Here is an 18,828-nt window from a genome sequence, read left to right as displayed (position 1 = left end):
TATTTTTCAGTACTAAACTACCGGGCCGACCGGGCCGGAGAAATTCTGATTTCGGGCCGGCCCGGCCCGTTGCAAGTCTCAAAAAAGTTCAAAATCTCAGAAACAGGGTTTATAACATTGTTTGATATCAAATTTTCGAGTTTTTGATTGAAAAATTTGGAAAACACACAATATTTCAACAATTCTCAAAAATCATTGTGAAAAAAAGTCTAGTTTCTAGTACAAATTTTCTCATAATTGAGATTATAGCTTGATTTCAGCATAATTTCTGATAAATTTCGGATATTTCAGCCCCTTTTAAGTCATTGTCCAACAATTTTGGCCACTTTTCCCATTCCTATGTAATTTCAACCGATTCCAGCCAATCTCAGCCGATTTCAGCCGCTTTTAAGTCATTTTCAACCAATTTTCTCTCCATTTTACATTCAAATTGTGATCATTCTTATTCGTCTGCAACGGCCCGCCACTTCCCCCTCCCCCCCCCCCCCAAATTATATATTTCCGTACGAACATTTGCGCAGAGTTCCAAGTTTCCTTTCAAAATTTCCAACTCACCCCATGATTTGGCATTTTATCCGTAACAAATCGATGACTAGCCCGAATCGCGTCTTTCACTCTCTCATTCATCCATTTCTTTGCATTTTTCAGCTCCTGCCCTGTCTTAATCTCAGTTTGCTCTTTGTACTCATCAACAATCATCGACAATTGCCCAGATAGCTGAATTCTCTCCAAATACTCCTCTAACTTCACTTTCTGTGCAGAATTATCTTCCATTCGTCCCAATCTCATAGTGTAATCAGTGAAAATCGGTTTGAGAATAGAGATCATGAATTCTCGACCATCATCGTCGGAGTAGATTTCGAGAAGTTGATGAGAGACTTCACGGAGGAGATATGCAAAGTTTTCGAGACTCGACATCACTTCTGCTACCGATCTCTGAAAATATATCGTTGAAATAAAGGAATGAAATCAAAATTTCATAACTTACAAAATTGAGCGGTGGTGGTTCTACCATAGACCTCAATTTATCTGCCAACGGTTTTTTTCGCGCTTTCCATTAGACCATCTACAATTATTCTCTCGATATTCTCAATCGATTCTTCGTCTTCATCGACATTGGTGCCACCGTTCGCTTCGAACTCTTCGTACGCTTTGTTGACGATCTGGAAAATAGAAAAATAACTTTTCTGCATACTTGTCACGGGCCGGGCCGGGCCCGCTAAAAAAATCTTCCGGCCCGGCCCGGCCCGGCCCGGGCTGGCCCGGCCCGGCCCGGGCCGGCCCGTCAAAATATTGAAAAAAAAGCTTGCTGCGGGCCCTGCGGGCCGGCCCGGGCCCTGAAATTTTCCGAGGGCCCGGCCCGTGATTTGACAAGTATGCTTTTCTGGGTTTTTGATATGGGAACTTTTCTGTATGTTTTATATTCCAATGTTTGATTAAATATTTGAAAAAATCATACTTGTCAAGGCACGGGTCTTGGAAAATTTTTGAAGGCACGGCCCGGCTTCTAAAAATTATCCGTTTTTTTTCAAATTTTTCATCGAAAATTTGACCATTTCTGATGATTTTCCATAATTTCTTATAATTCTGAATTATAGTCGAAAAGTTGACTTTTTCGCCAAAAAAATTCGAACATTTTCAAAAAGTTTGAAAGAATTTGAACTTTGGCGGTAAAACATCCGGGCCTTCGGGCCGGGCCGGGCCTGGACAAGTATGTAAATTTCCGAAAATTAGCTTAAAATTCCCACTTTTTACACTTCCTCACCGCTTTCAAATCCGACAGCAAATCAAAATTGCTGTAATTCTCCATCGTATTCTCGAAAAGTTTCTCCAACGCTCCATTCTTCACGAAATTCTTCCACGCGTCCAGAAGTCGCGTGAATGCTTCAGTCTCTTCACAATATTTGCAGAGAGAACTGAAAAATTTCGATATATCGGTGATTTTTGAGAGAAAAGTTACCCAATATGAGTTCTGAAGTGTTCTGCTGATTTTGAAACAAAAGCACTTCCAATTTCCTTCAGAGATTTTTTCTCCTCAACTCCGGAATGTTTATTGAGAAGTGTGTCGAGAGATTGATCGAAATGATGTTGGTAGAGACGGTAGAAATCATTCACCGAATTCAGTGTTGTAAATGCCTCAAAAATATCGTCTAGGCCTCCAGGAGTGTCGAATTTCACCACAAATTCCGTACCCTTCCAAGCCAAATATCGATCTTTAGTTTTGTGATAAGATTCAGAGTCGAATTTAGGTTTCGCGCCGAGTTCTTTTATAATTTTCAAATTCTCTCCGATTGCTACCAGTGTTGGAAGCAGTGAGTCATCTATAGCTCTATCCTTCAATTTCTCTGAATGAGCATCCTCGGAATCAAATATTTGACGAGCATCTAGAAGTCGTGTTAGTTGTTTCAAATTTCGCTTCGCTGAATCCAACTGAACAAGCTGTTCTTCATGAGGAGCATATGGCATTGTACATTTTGACATATTTTCTTGAAGGCACGAGGATAATAGTGAGATTTCGTGACCAATTCTGAAATAAACGTTTTGATTTCCGTTCTTTCTTTGATTATAATGTAATTTATCATACCTTGTTTCTACATGAACCATCTGCTTGAAAGTTGTCTGCATATTTGCATTTAGCGAGTACAAATTTCTGTTGAGTTGCTCGACGAGCTGTTTGCAAGCCTCGCCGCGTGGAATATCCGAATAATCATCGGCTGATTTTCGTTCTGCGGAACCGTGATGATGTATTGTCATCGCTGGAATTTTATTTTCTTGATTTTCGAGAAATGTCGGTTTTATTCGAAGAATCTCTTTGAGAAACCCGGTAAACGTGGAAATACGTGGATGTCGATTTACGGTAAACAACACGCGCTAGCGGGAGAACGGAGTAACGTAAAGGCGGGAATTTAAAATTAGTTTTTTATGGAAGGTGTTTTGCAGCTGAAATTTGTATTTAGTTTTTGAGAGAAATATAAATAAATATGTTTTAATTGTATTACATACGTAATTTCAAATGTTTATCGAATGTTTACACAGGAAATTACAAGAAGGTGAGAAGGTTCATTAAATAATATATTCGGAAATCTCAACACACAGACATACATTATTTTTTGAAGATTCGTTTGAAGACTGCTGTAGTTTTGTAGCGAAAAGTGTTTCTCCTTTTCTCTTCGGCTTCTTCATGAGCTTTCGCATAATACTCTTGAAGCTGTCTGAGCCGTTCTGGCTCATCTCTACGCCAATTTTCTTCATGCTCCAGAATCGGCTCCCATTGAATATGTATTTTTTTGCAAGTATCCAATTGGTGGCTATCGTAACTGGCTAACTTGAATCTATAATTTTCCACTATTGATTCCTCAGCCTTTGATTCCTTTAGTCTTTCTATAAAACTTATAAATCGTTTGAGACAGTCGTCACGTTTCAGTTGGAGTTCCTGCAAATTTTTTTTGTTGAAAAATCACTTTAACCTATTAGTTCGGCACAGTTCTTACAACTGCGCTTTACCGGAATGCCCTTGAAAAAGCAATTTTCTTCGGTTTCGGTAGAGCGCGGTTGTAAGACGCGTGCCGTGCTAGTATCAACCTATCAAATACCTTTGTCTTCTCCACCGCCTCTTCAGCGAGAGTTTCAACAAGTTGCCTGCGTAACTCTGTCAAAATCAATGGGTTTCCATCAGTTCTCCGTATAATCTTCTCATATTGAATCAGTTCTTTCTCAAATTCATCCAATTCAAGCATACCGTATGCTCCGAAATGTCCTGTCCACTTCTCCACAAATGGTTTCTCAGATGTTATTGATTCATCAAATTTCTCCAGAAGCGTCATGTATTTTCCAAGGCATTTATCGCGTTTTAATTGGAGTTCCTGGAAAATGTTCGAATCAAGTTTGATCGCAAACTCAGTTTCATCGGAATGACCCGCGCAGAGGGACACAGATATTGATGATGGTTTGGATAAACATCAAAAATTCAAATTCTTCTGCACACTTCAAAAAGCAGAAGCAGAGCAATAAAAACAACTTTCATTAATAAACACTTACTGCCTCATCGACAATTGGTTCGTCCTCAATTGATTGCATTTCGAATTCCTTCGAGTAATGAACCTAATCGATCGCAATAAGAATCAAGGATGAGTGTAGAAGAACAAGAGGTCCTCAACTGACCACAGAAGATCAATAGCCTCCTTCTGCAAACAACGCTCCAGAAAATCTCGCTGGAGCGCGGTTGCAACATCGTGTCGGATGGAAAAATGTCGAAAATTCGGGTACTGTACTTTTTTCAGTTCAAACATCTTATTCACAAAGAGGTTCAAACGGGCGAGACGTAATTGCGCTCTACTGTTCAACTCTGAACACTAGAGCGCATGTGCATAAATAGCATTACTGTCGAAAAAATAAAGTTTCGACAAGGATTTTCAAAAAAAAAATTCGCGGGCTAGAACACGCAAGCGCATGAATTTGTGGGCGGAGCTTAAACTGCAAGCGGCGCGGTTCTTAATTTGAAAAAAACAACTGGAATTAGAACCGCGCCGCTTAATTAAGCTTGCAATTTAAGCTCCGCCCAGAACTTCATGCGCTTGCGTGTTCCAGCCCGCGAAATTTTTTTTGAAAATCCTTGTCGAAACTTTATTTTTTCGACAGTAGAATCGAACTTTTAAGAAAAACTTTTGTATAAATCAAAAATTCAAACTCGACACTCAAAATTATCAGTGCAGCGCGTTTACACACATTAAGAAATTCAAACAAGTGAATAATTTATTCGAATCAACATTAGACATCAAAAAGAGGATTAAACCGTCTCCATGATCGCCTTCTCGTTCAACTTCTTCTCCTCATCCTTGACTTGTTGAATCTTGTCAAACGATTCGATAGTGTGCTCGACGACGCAGCGAGACACGTGGAAGATCAAAACAATAGAGAAGATCAAGTAGATGATTCCGCCTGGAATAAAAGCCTTCTTTAGGCTCCGCCCACTCATCAACTAACCATAGATATAATAATGAGCATATCTCAAATCGATGGTCGCCATGAAGAAGATGACATCGACGGCGAACTTGAAGAAGCAGGCAGTGGTGAACACGGCGATACCAAAGAGAGTCATAAGATAAGCGACCTTATGACGGATGACATCCTTCGACTGATCCGTGGTGACATGGAACATTATCTTCGTCTCGAATCGTCTGGGCATGACACAAATTGTTGAAATTGTTGGAAGAAAATTGAAAATGAATGAAGGTAAAAAGTGAGAGAGAAACATGGAAATGTCGAATGAAAAAACACGAATGGGAAATCCATGGAGATATGAAACATCCATGGAAATGGCATGACGACGTTCGCTCAAGAAGGGGGAAGCACACTCACGACATTCACAAAAAAAATGGGAATCGAAAAAGAAGAACGAACAAAAAAGAAGAGAGCTCCGAGAGCTCATAAACTTTATGAAAGCCAAAAAATTCTTGTAGATGGGATCCATTACACAGATTGGTTGAGAATAGGTAACACTTAGATTACTGGTTCTTGAATATAAGAACTTGTGACTTCCAAAACACTACATCCTCCAAATTTGTATGAACTCATGATGTTGAAGGTAGAAGATTCGATGAGACATCTGAAAAAGATAATGAAACTTCAATTAATTTGTTTGGGTTTCTTCTTTTTTTGTGACAGACTGAAAACTCTTTAAAAAACAAGGAATACAATATCTACAGTACCGCTCAAAGGTATATTATGTTTTGCCCTTTTCAGTTGAAAACGCCCAACTTTGAGAGTGTGTCATAGTAAAACTAATTGTCCCACGGAATAACTTTTTATTGGATGAAACTGATTAGAAGTAGAGCTCCATTTTCGTAGTTGACAATATTTTTGTACGGGCGCTCCCTTGCACATCAGAGTTGCATGGAAGTGAAAATTTCTTATCCGGAAGTCGGAAGTCGGAAGTGAAAAAACGCCCGGAAGTCGGAAGTTGGAAGTCGGAATTAGATTTTTTCGCAAATATTCAAAAACTCCAAGAGAAAAGATCATAAAATTGGCGGAAATCAGTGGAAAATTAGGTTTTGGATGAAGAAAAACCAATTTTCTCTCCTTTTAGACCATTTTTTCAAGTACTTCTGCGAAATATACTTTTCGGAAATTCCACAGTTATGGAATAATGGAAGTCGGAAATAAAATTCCTTATCCGGAAGTCGGAAGTCGGAAGTAAAATCCCTTATTCGGAAGTCGGAAGTCGGAAGTGATTTTTCTTATCCGGAAGTCGGAAGTCGGAATTCCATGCAACCCTGTTGCACATATCGTCAAAGTGATTCCTCCCTAAAATCGACCCATTTCAGTGCAAAATAGTGTGATTTTTGAGCTGTCGTCTTAAAATGACCATAATTCTCTAGGGAGCATCCGTACAATAAAGTTGTCAACTACAAAAATGGAGTTCTACTCTTGGTCTGTTTGATCCAATAAAAAGTTATTTTGTGGGACAGTTAGTTTTACTATGACACACTCTCAAAGTTGGACCTTTTCAACTGAAAAAAAACCAAAACTTAATCACTTTTGAGCGGTACTGTATCTTTGTCCACATTCTCTCCACACTATGTTTGCACAGGTCTACAAAACCCTCTCGATAAACCAAACAAAACGACATCTTCCATTCATTACCTCCCAGCCTACACCGTCGACTATTCTCCCTAAACCTCTGCCCAAACCACAAGAATCAATAACTGGAGATCTAATGGAACCTACGTTTCCGCTATTTCGACTACCCGAGAATGTCATCATCAAAGTGATTAAGAATTTGAGTATAGATCCATTGTGAGTTTACCACATATTTTAGGAGCATACTTAACACCGTTCGGGACAGGGCGAAAGCAGATATTTCCTCGAACTTTCGATTGTACTTCAGAATTCAGAAAAATATTTTTTCAGGTTCGAATTCTCTCTAATCTCAACGAAAACTAAGAATGTCGCGGCGTCATTGGGAACAACAGCTCACGCTGTTCGTATCACCATTTTTCGTGATGTTGATGTATCTGTGTACTTTGGTTCCTGTATTATGGGGCTCACTTTTTATAGCAATTCGGTTGATGCATTGATTCATTTGGACTCAAATCAACCTATTTCTGCTCATTCTGTCAATGTAAACAGATTAGTTCGATCATCGACTCCATTCAGTTTCAACAACTGGTTAGATCATATTCAATCAGTGTTCTGTTGTAATAAACCACCAAATGTGATTTTCTGGCACGGAAATGAGCGATTTGAAATGGAATCGTTAAAAAATGTCATAAAAAGTGTCGATCACCTTGTTGTATTTGAACACAATACTGTATTCCGGATTAGGGAAATTTTGAAATATTTCAAAAATCCCAACGAATTAACTCTAGAAAGGAATCCATATGAAGAAGCTTGTGAAGTTCAGAAGTTCTTCATTCAAAACTACAACAATCTCGTATTTCGTGATGATGTCTCACTTGATGATATTTTATTGGTTAACAGTGAGAGAGTCGAATTATCCCGTCCAATATCTCAAAAACAGTTCAATCGATTTCTCAAGCATTGGATCCATGGATCTAATCCAAGACTGCAATACATGAATCTATTCATCGATACAACTGATTTAATCAGGGAAAATGTGTATTTAAAAGGAATCGAATGCTTGGAAATAAGTGAAGAGTCGATGAAAGAAATCCGTCAAAACCACGGAATTGACGATAATGATATGGTTCAGATCAAACGGAACGAAGGGACAGCTGCAGTGATTGCGATGAAGGACTGTGAAACTTTTCTTTATGTTCGTTTTTATGTTTTGTACTAACTAGGGAAGGCCTCCAGGTGAAGGTGGAGTTATGGGACGTGAAGGCTCGCGTCAAAATGAATATTATGAGCTGAAAAATATACCAAAATGTAGATCTCGACGAGTTCTATGCCCGTGACCTATTACGGTCCGGATGGCTATTCGTTAATGTGCCGCGGGCCGGGCTAGAATGACTTTTTTGGCCATTTTCGCGTTTTTTGGCACTTTTTCCCGGCCCGCGGCACATTAACGAATAGCCATCCGGCCCGTAATAGGTCATGGGCATAGAACTCGTCGAGATCTACATTTTGGTATATTTTTCAGCTCATAATATTCATTTTTACGCGAGTTACGATCCGGCCCGTTTCGTCCCGGTTGACAAGTATGCAATAGTTTGCCATTTTTTTCTAACTTTGACCCCAGTTTTCTCGATTACCAGACTTCGAGGGCAAAAACTGAATGTAAATGTGGAATCAGCGTTTCTCTCGGCTTTCCAATGATATAGGTCACGTCCCATAACTCCAAACCGAGTCGAGGGCCTTCCCTAGTAAAACATCTTACCTCTTTTCGTGTGTTCCACAACTGAAATATTTTTCAAGCGATGTTAATTTTTTGGTCTATCTAATTCTCTTTTTCTATGTTTTATGATTTTTAACTGTTTCGATACATTATGAATAAACAGAATGGCAATACATCTTCAAGAAAATCTTAATGCAATCCCCCATAGGACTCGGTCATATCTAGTACCACATTTTGTGAAACCATGGATGGAGCACAGACAAATATATTACTAGAGAATAATGACGAGTTGAAGAAATAACTCTCGAAACTACAAATAAAGATTATATACTGAGTCGAAAAAATGGAGGGACTAACGTTCTCCACCTAAGACACTCAACTGATCACTCTACCCAATTTTATTTTTTTAGCGCTTCAAAATTTAAATTCCCTTATGGAATATGCTCGCAAGTGCCATTTTTAAGTTTTTGCAACAGAAATCAATCTGACTTCCAGAAAAAGCTTCCGATTCAATAATTCCTATTTCTATAGAGCCTTTGAAGAATGTGACACATCGCAAGTCCACAACTTATTCCGAGTTTTCTTATTTATAGGAAATGGGTAACAGTTTTGAATATTGACGTTCTAACAATGTCTGTAGTTATCTCAATGTGTGTTTTGATTGAAAGGATACCCAGGAGCATACAAAAACTACCGTAACCCGGTCACCAAAGCAGAATAGTCTACTTTTTCAAAGTTACGGAATGATATGAAGTAACCTAGCATGGAATGTTCAAATGATTTATTCGTGGACACAACAGTCAAATGACTTATTTCTTTGCATGGAACTTGTCGAACATCTCGTCGATGGTGTAACAGTATCCTTCGTAGCAGACGGATTCGTAGTCGCATTGAGTGCTCGAACGGCAACGACGTCCACGAGCGATGACTGGAGAAGTGATGGCCAGAAGGCAGAAGATGAAGAGAGTCAGAATATTCATTCGGAATGAGAAGAGCAGAAGAGAGACTTCTGATGGATTTCTGGGGAATTGAGAACGATATTTATAGCCTTTGATTCTCATGTTTCTATGCAAATTTTTGGAAAAAACTGCGATTTGGCGATCATGAATCATTTCTCATGATCATCAATTCCAACTTTTTCTTTAAAAAAAAGTTTTTCCTTCAAATTTGCATAGAAACATGGGAATCAGAAGCTATAAATATCGCCCTCTCTTCCCCAGAAATCCATCAGAAGTCTCTCTTCTGCTCTTCTCATTCCGAATGAATATTCTGACTCTCTTCATCTTCTGCCTTCTGGCCATCACCTCTCCAGTCATCGCTCGTGGACGTCGTTGCCGTTCGAGCACTCAATGCGACTACGAATCCGTCTGCTACGAGGGATACTGCTACACCATCGACGAGATGTTCGACAAGTTCGATGCTAAGAAATGATTCATTTCTTGTCTTCTGACAACTGTTGTGTCCACGAATAAATCATTTGAACATTCCAAATGAAACTGTTTTTGGATTACAGTACACATATCCGGGTTTTCGAGACGAATATTAGACAATGAACTCGTGAATTCAGTGAGTACTGTACGTTGAGGATTACTGTAAATCAAAATAGTATTTCGATAATTTCAAGAAAAGACACGTGTTGAACTTCCATCTCTTTGTTTTTTAAATGTATTTATTGTTTTGTTTATTCAATTTTCTACCAAACATTTCAAATTGGAGCTGCCTGTTACGTGTATCTTCTTCATCATCAGTTTTCATTTCATTCATTAGCTTCTTGTGAAAAGGTAGGTCAAGATCGAGATTCTAGAATGAATCAATTTTCCAGAATGAATCAGAACAGCAAGATAGAGCCATCTGTTCCGAGGACTCCAAAAAGAAGCGGAGACGAGAAATGTGAGAAAACTGCAGGAGAGAAAAAGAAAGATGAAGAGAAAGAGAAGGCTGAAAAGAAGGCCGAGGAGGCGAGAGCACAGAATAAGAAGGCTCAGGAGCAGGATATGCCACGTTTCGAAAATGGAGGAGAGACCGAGATTCATACAGCGAAGGACACTTATGAGGTATGGCTATTATACATAGAATCTAGAAATCCTTTTTTCATAAAATTTTAGATCATCACCGAACTCGGCAAGGGATCATTCGGCGCAGTGTTCTCTGTAATTCGCAAGTCCGACCAACATCCTTTTGCTCTGAAATGTGAATCCGTCCATATGAAACGAGCAATGCTCCCATACGAAGCCAATGTGCTCCTCGCTCTGAACCTGTTGAGATCTCCGCATTTCGTCCAGTTGGTTGATCATGGCGCTGTTGAGAATCGATTTTTGTTTGTTGTCATGAAGTGTGTCGGGAAGAATTTATGGGATATTCGAGTGACTCAGGAGGGAAGAAAGTACACGTTGTCGACGACTATGAAGATTGCTGAGCAGACGTTGGCAGCGTTGAGGGATTTGCATAGGGTGAGTTACGAGAAGAGAAAATTTCATCAAGCTGAAAGTGAAACGACTCGGTTCATTTTCAAAGTTCATTAAGGATTCATCTTTTTGATTGTTGCCAGAAAACCAAGTTTTGATCCGAAAGCAGAACTTGTGCTAAAACTCGGCCAAGCCGGATTCATCAAAGCTGATGGCAAAAGATATATGCTGAAATGATGATGATCTAGCGCGCTTAACTGATTAACGCGGTCATTAGGACTACGATAGGATAACGGTAGAACGGTAGGATTACGGTAGAACTACGGTAGGACGGTAGGATTACGATAGAACTACGGTAGGACGGTAGGATTACGGTAGAACTACGGTAGGACGGTAGGATTACGGTAGAACTACGGTAGGACGGTAGGATTACGGTAGAACTACGGTAAGACGGTAGGATTACGGTAGAACTACGGTAAGACGGTAGGATTACGGTAAAACTACGGTAGGACGGTAGGATTACGGTAGAACTACGGTAGGACGGTAGGATTACGGTAGAACTACGGTAAGACGGTAGGATTACGGTAGAACTACGGTAGGACGGTAGGATTACGGTAGAACTACGGTAAGACGGTAGGATTACGGTAGAACTACGGTAACAGATACGGTAGGGTTACGGTAACAGATACGGTAGGATTACGGTAGCAGATACGGTAGGATTACGGTAGGATTACCGTAGGATTACGATAGGATTACCGTATGATTACGGTAACAGATACGGTAGGATTACGATAGAACTACGGTAGGACGGTAGGATTACGGTAATAGATATGGTAGCATCATTAAATTTTCCGGTAGTCCTTAGTCAATTTTTTCGGAACTTATCAAGACTACACGTGGCCGAACTTTTGCATAATCTCCTCCAGCGACTGAGATACCGTAGGCTGGTGATCTCACATTAAAGTGAGTTCTGAATCCTCCGGACCTTAACATCCTTCCCATTTTCTCAAAAATTCTAAACTACTCCCACAGTGTAGTACTTCATTTTAGGTCGGCTACCTGCATCGTGACATCAAACCTCCGAATTTCGCTGCTGGAAGAGAAGGAGAAGACGACTATCACACGGTTTACGTCCTCGATTTCGGACTTTGTCGTAGAATCGCATTGAAGGGAAAAGATTTGAGAACTCCCAGGAAGGAGTGTGCATTCCGTGGAACTACCAGATACGCATCGATGGCTGCTCATGAAGGAGTGAGTTATAAGAGATGGGTGGTCACTTTTTAATTTCTCCTTCTTTTTCAGAAAGACCAATCCAGGAAGGACGATCTGGAGTCTTGGTGGTATATGATTTTGGAGATGATAGCTGAAGAATTGCCATGGAAAAAGCTGAAAGATCGGGACGCGGTGCGTGAAGTCAAGTTGAAATTGCGTACTGGAGAGCAGTTGAAATTTGTGAGTGCTGCTCTATTGATTTGATAGGTTTCGGTAGAGCGCAGTTGCAATCATCCATTTTCAGGTGTTGCGCAGTGGATGTTATACGGAGATGAACAAAATACTTGTCTATCTTGATCAGTTGGTGTATACAAGCATTCCGGATTACGATTTCGTCTATAAATGCATTCGATCTTCTTCTATTGTGAGATTTGTTCTTTTGTTTTTTGAACAAAACCTATTTTTCGACATTCCAGGGTATGAAATGCAACAGAAATGATCCGCCTGACTGGGATGCGAATGCAAAAGAATATCGAGGACCGGCGTATAAATTGGGTGAACCGTACATTGTGAAGGCATTGGAATGAGATTATGAGAAATGAATATTAGTTTTAGTTTTTATCATTTTCCGAACACGACTCAGAAGTTACTCTCTACACCACTGAAACATGTTCCCATGAACAATTCCGCAATATTAATCTCCGCGTTTAACACTTTTTGATTGTTTTCAGTAACCCAAACACAGATTCTTTTGGAATGTTCAAATGATTTATTCGTGGACACAACGCTTGTCAAACGGCAAGAAATGAATTATTTCTTTGCATCGAACTTGTCGAACATCTCGTCGATGGTGTAGCAGTATCCCTCGTAGCAGACGGATTCGTAGTCGCATTGAGTGCTCGAACGGCAACGACGTCCACGAGCGATGACTGGAGAAGTGATGGCCAGAAGGCAGAAGATGAAGAGAGCCAGAATATTCATTCGGAATGAGAAGAACAGAAGAGATACTTCTGATGGATTTCTGGGGAAGAGAGGATGATATTTATAGCCTCTGATTCCCATGTTTCTATGCAAATTTGAAGGAAAAACTTCTTTTTTTAAAGAAAAGAGTTGGTTGGTCATGAGAAATGATTCATGATCACCAAATTGCAGTTTTTTCCAAAAATTTGCATAGAAACATGGGAATCAGAGGCTATAAATATCATCCTCGATTCCCCAGAAATCAATCAGAAGTATCTCTTCTGTTCTTCTCACTCCGAATGAATATTCTGATTCTCTTCATCTTCTGCCTTCTGGCCATCACGTCTCCAGTCATCGCTCGTGGACGTCGTTGCCGTTCGAGCACTCAATGCGACTACGAATCCGTCTGCTACGAAGGATACTGTTACACCATCGACGAGATGTTCGACAAGTTCGATGCTAAGAAATAATTAATTTCTTGTCTTCTGACAACTGTTGTGTCCACGAATGAATCATTTGAACATTCCATGATGGGTTACTTCATATCATTCCATAACTTTGAAAAAGTAGACTATTCTGCAAAGTAAAGAAAATTAGAGAGAAAATCCGGGTTCTCTAGACGAACATTTGACAATGAACTCGTGAATTCAGTGAGTACTGTACTTTTCGACCTATCGGCCTATGGTCAAACCACTCAAACATTTCCTTTTAATTTGTGTGAAAAATATATATAAGAATGATAAATAAAAATGAATAGTCATACATACACAAAAGCATCAAAAAAGCTGGTTAATAATAATGATAATACTGGAAATTGAGGCAGTGATTCTCTCATAATGAGGAAATGGGAAGAATAAATACATGAAAATGAAAATAAATTATGCTCCAGATAACAGTTGCATTGAATTATTGTTCATCGATCGGTCCGAGCAATTCTGCAGCCTTCTCCGCGTCATTCTCCTCATCGCCTCCTTCTTCTTCTTCGCCTTCGCCTTCGCCATCTCCTTCCCCTTCTCCTTCACCTTCTCCTTGATCGTCACCGCCGCCTTCACCTCCACCTTCCCCTTCTCCCTCCGCCTCCTCTTCATCTTCATCCTCTTCGAGAGCTCCTTCCTCTCCATCATCATCCTCGTCATCAACACTTTCACCTTCTATCTCTCCTTCTTCTTCGTCCTCAACATCTTCACCTTCTTCATCCTCTACTTTCTCCTCATCATCCATCTCTTCGACAGCTTCCTCTCCCAATTCATCTGAATCATCGTTTGCCATGATAGTAGACAGATCGACTGGTCTCGGGAAGCCAGGAATCGGTTGGCCATTCTGAAGAAATGTTTTCTTTCCGTATTCATAGTTTGAAACGAAACCTCATCCACGCCCCTATCCTCATTCAAAAAACTTTCAATTTCGTCCACATCCACTTCTTGCATATCGGGCATCACGTAATATTGAAGTGGATTGACGAACAAGTCATCCTTGATAACTTCGGCAATCTCGTCGCTGTCTGGTGGTGCAGCGTAGTTGAGCCATTCGAGGAACGTGACGGCTGACTCGTCTTCCGGTTTCTGGAAGATTTATACTGCGGAAAAAAGGGATCTTTCTTGACAATTCTTACCGGCGGCGGCTTCTTATTCTCCCTCCATTTGATTTCAGTGATTTGTGTGCTTGGCGTTTCCGATTGCAAATGATATGACTTGGTGATGACGGTATTCTCAAAATACTCATTTTGGTCGAATGTCATGACGATTCGGAATCCACTGCGGATATCTTCGAACTCTTGCACCTCGAGATCTCTCAGAGCACCCAGCAGATCTTCTTGCTCTTCTGGAATCGCGGTCGAGAGCAAGTGATGATTGAGAAAAGCCGTCTGCCAGAAGTGATCGATCTTCGTCGTCAATGCCTTTCGCTTCTCATAAATCGGCATTCGCTTCTTATTGAAAGCCTTCTCGACTCTCAGAACTTCTTCAGCCGCCTTCTCGCTCATAACGTCCAGTTGGTGTTGCACGGCGTCTAGCTCGATCAACTTCTCTTTTACAGCGCCAACAAGATCCGAGCGGAGATTGGGGAATTCGTCCGCATTTTTCGCACGCTCCACAGCTGGTTCGTCACCAATTCTCGCACGCTTCGCGGCAGGCTCATCACTCATTTTATCTGAAATTCGATAATTTTATGGAGAGAATCTAAATCTATCGGTGAGATTTGACAGAACGATACAAGTAACGATTGGGAAGATGCAAAAAGTCATCAAAATGATGAGAAGGGATGACTGAACTCCCAAGAATACTTTACACTACACTCTCTTCGTCACAACCGTTGGCGCCCACTTTTCGGAGCGCGTCTGGATACAGGAAGAGAGGGATTTAAAGTAAACTATGGTAAAGAGGAAACCAATTTAAACATAAAGAAGAACGAATTTCAGAAGGCATTTGATAAAGTTTATTCATGCGGGAAGACTAGTTGGTTAGTAAGGGGTGCAAAGTAGTATACGTGCGGGGAGGCAAATGAGAATACATGCAATGATATCCGAAATATTACAAATACATCACAAGATTCGAGATTAGTTGGGGGCAAAAAAAAGAAAAGAAATGGCACTGGGAGGGGAAAATGGCTCTTGAAAACGAGGGAGGTGAACTATCAATGTGACAAGAACACCGAAAACCCCGGGGCCTAGTTTTACATCATGACAACAGAAAATGATTAGAACGGGGGATGAGACTTATTATATTCACAAACTGCACACATTATTAGTTAGTATGGGTAACAAGAATGGTGGGAGTGTTTGGCAATTTGACAAAACCGTAAATTGGGTAAATGAAAGAGGGAAACGGATAAAAAGTCTTGGTGATTCACCACAATTCGAATTGCTTGGCCATCTCCTCCGCAAGTTTGTCGAATCCGGGCATTGGAGAGTACAACTCTTCACGTTGTGGAATCAACAACGGGTTAATGACAGATTTCGCAAGAAGAGACTCTGGCGACGTGTCGGAATCCTGATATGGAGTTGATCCAGCAGAAGAGTAGCCCGATACTCCTCCAGGAGTTGACTGTTTTCCAATCATCGTGAATGGCAAGACTCCGGCTGTGGCTGCAGCTTCAATGAGCATCGACTCGAATGGACTGACTGGACGACTCGCCATGTTCAGATTGTCCAGTGAGAAGAATGAAGATGGGTCGAGCGGCCAGCTTGAAGGTGGGAGACTTCCCGCTTCTGAAATGTGAAGATGAGTACGATAACTAATTATGTTGCACTCCTTACCTTCCTCCGGGACATTCTTCGGTGGCAACTCGTATTTCGGTCCGCGGGTGCTCACTGGCGTCGGTCCCAACGGCATCTTCGCAGCCGGCTCATCCGGTGTCGATGGTCTCGCCATAACATCCAACGGCTTTGTGACCGTGGAGATATCTGGAACAGTGCTTCGACCTCCAGTCATGATATGCTGCTCCATTTGATCACGAAGATCCGCAAGAGCGTGGCGCTGCGAAACCTGAAAGAATTCAGATCAATTTGAATTCACTTAGAAAACAATAGTTACCTCGTACAGCTTGTCAGCGCGGATGTACGCGTTCGGCCCATGATCCGGATGGATGAAGAGACACCGCTTGCCATATGGACACAATCCAGTGGTGGTGTACTTGTCGCACAGCTTTGTCTTGTACTTGTTGTTTTGGCGCGGCTCGATACTGAAAAATAAGCAATCGAATTTTACGCAATATTTTGTAACTTACAAAGATGGACGGAGCTCTTCCTCGCCGTGCGCAAAACGGCAGTTCTCCGCGAACGTGCACGTTTTCGATTCAAGCCAAGCCTGACAGATGACAGTCTTGTACGACTCCGGCTTCTGCATGCGCCGCTCTCCACGACGTCTTGGATCCACATATGGTGTGATGTGGTTGCTCGGCGGCTGGGTGCTCAGAGCACGAAGTTGCATCGCATGGATTTGCTCGTTACTGAAATAAGTTTATGAAAAATTTGTTTGAGAAACCACTGATCTTACTCCGCGATTTCCTTGCGTAGCTGCTCATTGACAGCCAACAAGCTGGCGGTCTGGGCCATCAATTCATTCAAATTGCCCGCCGAGCACTGTGGCACTGATTTTTCCAGCATTGTCAGTGTTTGGGACTCTGAAAAATTGAATAAAGGTTACGAAAGCAAAGTGAGAAAGGTAGATAGAATACGCAACATGGCTCAGCGAAATAACGTTTTATAAGAATGGGAAAGAGGAGAAAACTATGAAATGGCTTGATGCGGAGAGATGAAATCAATAAGAGATAGTTTTTAGCGATAAGTGGGTAGCGGAGACTACTTTTCGGGAGAATTTATAACAGAAAGACGAAAAAACAGTTAAAGAATGCGAATTTTTCGTTGGATAACGGAAATGGGCTGCGGACACGGTTTCAGTTGCGCGAAACAGGACGAGTGAACTCAACAAATTGTGGAATTGGAAAGCAGGGGCTGAATGTATTCAGAACAGAAGAAAACAGTTCAAATTGCCAAAAAACGAAGAAGTGAGGAGAAAATGAGAAGAATTGCTTGAAAGTGATGACAATGGAGGATTCGAGAGAAGAAATTCGGTTTTTCGCGGTAACGCGGGTCCACAGAAGATCTAAAAAACCAATTTTTAATGCAGAAAAACATGTCTGTTAACAAAAAAAAATATAATTTTAAAACAAACTACTGTTTCCCGCGCAAAAGTTACGGTTTCAATCGTTTCGGTAGTCTAAGAAATTTTGTAATGCTGCGCCTTTAAATTAGAGTACTGTAGGTGATGTTGTGATGCCGAAAGTATTTTTGAGACAGTCTTTGACGAATCTTTGACGAAAAGGAACTTTTTTTTCAGTTTTGAATGATCTTTTAAAAAAATTGGTTTTTTTAGTTAACAGTTTGAGCCGTTTAGTTCCATTTTTCGATCATTCAATTATGAATGCATTTATTTTACCGTACAGCAAAGTGACAACAAAAAAAGAAGAATTTTGAATTGCATTCGATGAAATTCTGGAATGTTCAAATGATTTATTCGTAGAAAACTGTAGTCAAACGACAAGAAATGAATTATTTCTTTGCATCGAACTTGTCGAACATCTCGTCGATGGTGTAACAGTATCCCTCGTAGCAGACGGATTCGTAGTCGCATTGAGTGCTCGAACGGCAACGACGTCCACGAGCGATGACTGGAGAGGTGATGGCCAGAAGGCAGAAGATGAAGAGAGTCAGAATATTAATTCGGAATGAGAAGAGCAGAAGAGAGATTTCTGATGGATTTCTAGGGAAGAAAGGATGATATTTATAGCCTCTGATTCCCATGTTTATATGCAAATTTTGAGGGCGGAGGGAACCATAACGTCAGTGAGTCAGAGCTCATAAAATTTGCATAGAAACATGGGAATCAGAGGCTATAAATATCGTCCTCTCTTCCCTAGAAAACCATCAGAAGTCTCTCTTCTCATTCCGAATGAATATTCTGACTCTCATCATTTTCTGCCTTCTGGCCATCACTTCTCCAGTCATCGCTCGTGGAGTCCCTTGCGTCTCCGATGAAGTCTGCGGCGACGATTCAAATGCCTGCTATGAAGGATTTTGTTATACCGTTGAAGAATTATTCAAAATTTGATGGCATAATATTTAATTACTGGCTGTCCTGAATAAATGACTTGAGCAATCAAAGATTATTGTGTTTGGATTACAGTACAAAAAACCGACTGAATAATAGCAGCCGGATTTTTCACCCCCAATTCCGATGTTAAATAGTTTCGAGGCATTTATAAAAAAGGAGATTCTAACAAAACAAATAGTAGAAGAAGAACAAAAGAGGAAAAGGGTCAAGACAAAGAAATGTTTTCCTATCAGTTTTACTCGAATTGTCATCGATTTATTTTACTTTTTTTCTTTTTTCACTGTTATTGTTCTAAACTTTTCGTAAAAATTAATCAAATTCTGGTTTTTTCCGAGACAGTCACGAG

General features: G+C 40.6%; 15 protein-coding genes across 15 annotated transcripts; 6 read left to right on the top strand and 9 right to left on the bottom strand.

The window, feature by feature from the left end:
• Nucleotides 1-537: 537 nt before the first annotated feature.
• Nucleotides 538-2,754, bottom strand: GCK72_008987 (uncharacterized protein; the record flags this gene model as incomplete). Its single annotated transcript, XM_053727153.1, has 5 exons — nt 538-936; nt 1,071-1,163; nt 1,766-1,916; nt 1,961-2,527; nt 2,585-2,754. The coding sequence occupies 5 exons, from the start codon at nt 2,752-2,754 to the stop codon at nt 538-540; spliced, it is 1,380 nt and encodes a 459-aa protein (XP_053586730.1).
• Nucleotides 2,755-3,103: 349 nt separating this feature from the next.
• GCK72_008986 (uncharacterized protein) lies at nt 3,104-4,077 on the bottom strand (the record flags this gene model as incomplete). The annotated part of the gene is made up of 3 exons (XM_003099486.2): nt 3,104-3,433; nt 3,594-3,863; nt 4,039-4,077. The coding sequence occupies 3 exons, from the start codon at nt 4,075-4,077 to the stop codon at nt 3,104-3,106; spliced, it is 639 nt and encodes a 212-aa protein (XP_003099534.2).
• Nucleotides 4,078-4,786: 709 nt separating this feature from the next.
• Nucleotides 4,787-5,185, bottom strand: GCK72_008985 (uncharacterized protein; the record flags this gene model as incomplete). Its single annotated transcript, XM_003099467.2, has 2 exons — nt 4,787-4,938; nt 4,984-5,185. 2 exons carry the CDS (start codon nt 5,183-5,185, stop codon nt 4,787-4,789), a joined length of 354 nt encoding a protein of 117 aa, XP_003099515.2.
• Nucleotides 5,186-6,715: 1,530 nt separating this feature from the next.
• Nucleotides 6,716-7,798, top strand: GCK72_008984 (uncharacterized protein; the record flags this gene model as incomplete). Its single annotated transcript, XM_003099428.2, has 2 exons — nt 6,716-6,795; nt 6,910-7,798. The coding sequence occupies 2 exons, from the start codon at nt 6,716-6,718 to the stop codon at nt 7,796-7,798; spliced, it is 969 nt and encodes a 322-aa protein (XP_003099476.2).
• A 1,274-nt stretch (nt 7,799-9,072) lies between these two features.
• On the top strand, nt 9,073-9,285 carry GCK72_008983 (uncharacterized protein; the record flags this gene model as incomplete). Its single annotated transcript, XM_053727152.1, has 1 exon — nt 9,073-9,285. The coding sequence occupies one exon, from the start codon at nt 9,073-9,075 to the stop codon at nt 9,283-9,285; it is 213 nt and encodes a 70-aa protein (XP_053586729.1).
• GCK72_008982 (uncharacterized protein) lies at nt 9,106-9,357 on the bottom strand (the record flags this gene model as incomplete). The annotated part of the gene is made up of 1 exon (XM_053727151.1): nt 9,106-9,357. The coding sequence occupies one exon, from the start codon at nt 9,355-9,357 to the stop codon at nt 9,106-9,108; it is 252 nt and encodes an 83-aa protein (XP_053586728.1).
• Nucleotides 9,358-9,475: 118 nt separating this feature from the next.
• On the top strand, nt 9,476-9,727 carry GCK72_008981 (uncharacterized protein; the record flags this gene model as incomplete). Its single annotated transcript, XM_053727150.1, has 1 exon — nt 9,476-9,727. One exon carries the CDS (start codon nt 9,476-9,478, stop codon nt 9,725-9,727), a length of 252 nt encoding a protein of 83 aa, XP_053586727.1.
• Nucleotides 9,548-10,590, bottom strand: GCK72_008980 (uncharacterized protein; the record flags this gene model as incomplete). The annotated part of the gene is made up of 2 exons (XM_053727149.1): nt 9,548-9,716; nt 10,469-10,590. The coding sequence occupies 2 exons, from the start codon at nt 10,588-10,590 to the stop codon at nt 9,548-9,550; spliced, it is 291 nt and encodes a 96-aa protein (XP_053586726.1).
• Nucleotides 10,120-12,500, top strand: GCK72_008979 (uncharacterized protein; the record flags this gene model as incomplete). The annotated part of the gene is made up of 6 exons (XM_053727148.1): nt 10,120-10,350; nt 10,402-10,746; nt 11,752-11,952; nt 12,004-12,153; nt 12,218-12,337; nt 12,390-12,500. 6 exons carry the CDS (start codon nt 10,120-10,122, stop codon nt 12,498-12,500), a joined length of 1,158 nt encoding a protein of 385 aa, XP_053586725.1.
• A 223-nt stretch (nt 12,501-12,723) lies between these two features.
• On the bottom strand, nt 12,724-12,975 carry GCK72_008978 (uncharacterized protein; the record flags this gene model as incomplete). The annotated part of the gene is made up of 1 exon (XM_053727147.1): nt 12,724-12,975. The coding sequence occupies one exon, from the start codon at nt 12,973-12,975 to the stop codon at nt 12,724-12,726; it is 252 nt and encodes an 83-aa protein (XP_053586724.1).
• Nucleotides 12,976-13,091: 116 nt separating this feature from the next.
• GCK72_008977 (uncharacterized protein) lies at nt 13,092-13,343 on the top strand (the record flags this gene model as incomplete). Its single annotated transcript, XM_053727146.1, has 1 exon — nt 13,092-13,343. The coding sequence occupies one exon, from the start codon at nt 13,092-13,094 to the stop codon at nt 13,341-13,343; it is 252 nt and encodes an 83-aa protein (XP_053586723.1).
• Nucleotides 13,344-13,734: 391 nt separating this feature from the next.
• GCK72_008976 (uncharacterized protein) lies at nt 13,735-14,127 on the top strand (the record flags this gene model as incomplete). The annotated part of the gene is made up of 1 exon (XM_053727145.1): nt 13,735-14,127. The coding sequence occupies one exon, from the start codon at nt 13,735-13,737 to the stop codon at nt 14,125-14,127; it is 393 nt and encodes a 130-aa protein (XP_053586722.1).
• On the bottom strand, nt 13,780-15,016 carry GCK72_008975 (uncharacterized protein; the record flags this gene model as incomplete). Its single annotated transcript, XM_003099483.2, has 3 exons — nt 13,780-14,193; nt 14,238-14,435; nt 14,486-15,016. The coding sequence occupies 3 exons, from the start codon at nt 15,014-15,016 to the stop codon at nt 13,780-13,782; spliced, it is 1,143 nt and encodes a 380-aa protein (XP_003099531.2).
• Nucleotides 15,017-15,716: 700 nt separating this feature from the next.
• GCK72_008974 (uncharacterized protein) lies at nt 15,717-16,975 on the bottom strand (the record flags this gene model as incomplete). Its single annotated transcript, XM_003099450.2, has 5 exons — nt 15,717-16,078; nt 16,127-16,355; nt 16,404-16,551; nt 16,597-16,818; nt 16,866-16,975. The coding sequence occupies 5 exons, from the start codon at nt 16,973-16,975 to the stop codon at nt 15,717-15,719; spliced, it is 1,071 nt and encodes a 356-aa protein (XP_003099498.2).
• Nucleotides 16,976-17,920: 945 nt separating this feature from the next.
• Nucleotides 17,921-18,172, bottom strand: GCK72_008973 (uncharacterized protein; the record flags this gene model as incomplete). The annotated part of the gene is made up of 1 exon (XM_003099453.2): nt 17,921-18,172. The coding sequence occupies one exon, from the start codon at nt 18,170-18,172 to the stop codon at nt 17,921-17,923; it is 252 nt and encodes an 83-aa protein (XP_003099501.2).
• Between the last annotated feature and the right edge of the window lie 656 nt (nt 18,173-18,828).

The sequence above is a fragment of the Caenorhabditis remanei genome, chromosome III (genome assembly GCF_010183535.1).
Source record: "Caenorhabditis remanei strain PX506 chromosome III, whole genome shotgun sequence".
Taxonomy (NCBI): domain Eukaryota; kingdom Metazoa; phylum Nematoda; class Chromadorea; order Rhabditida; family Rhabditidae; genus Caenorhabditis; species Caenorhabditis remanei.
Note: the sequence above shows the minus strand (reverse complement) of the source record. Positions and strands in the feature narration are given on the sequence as shown.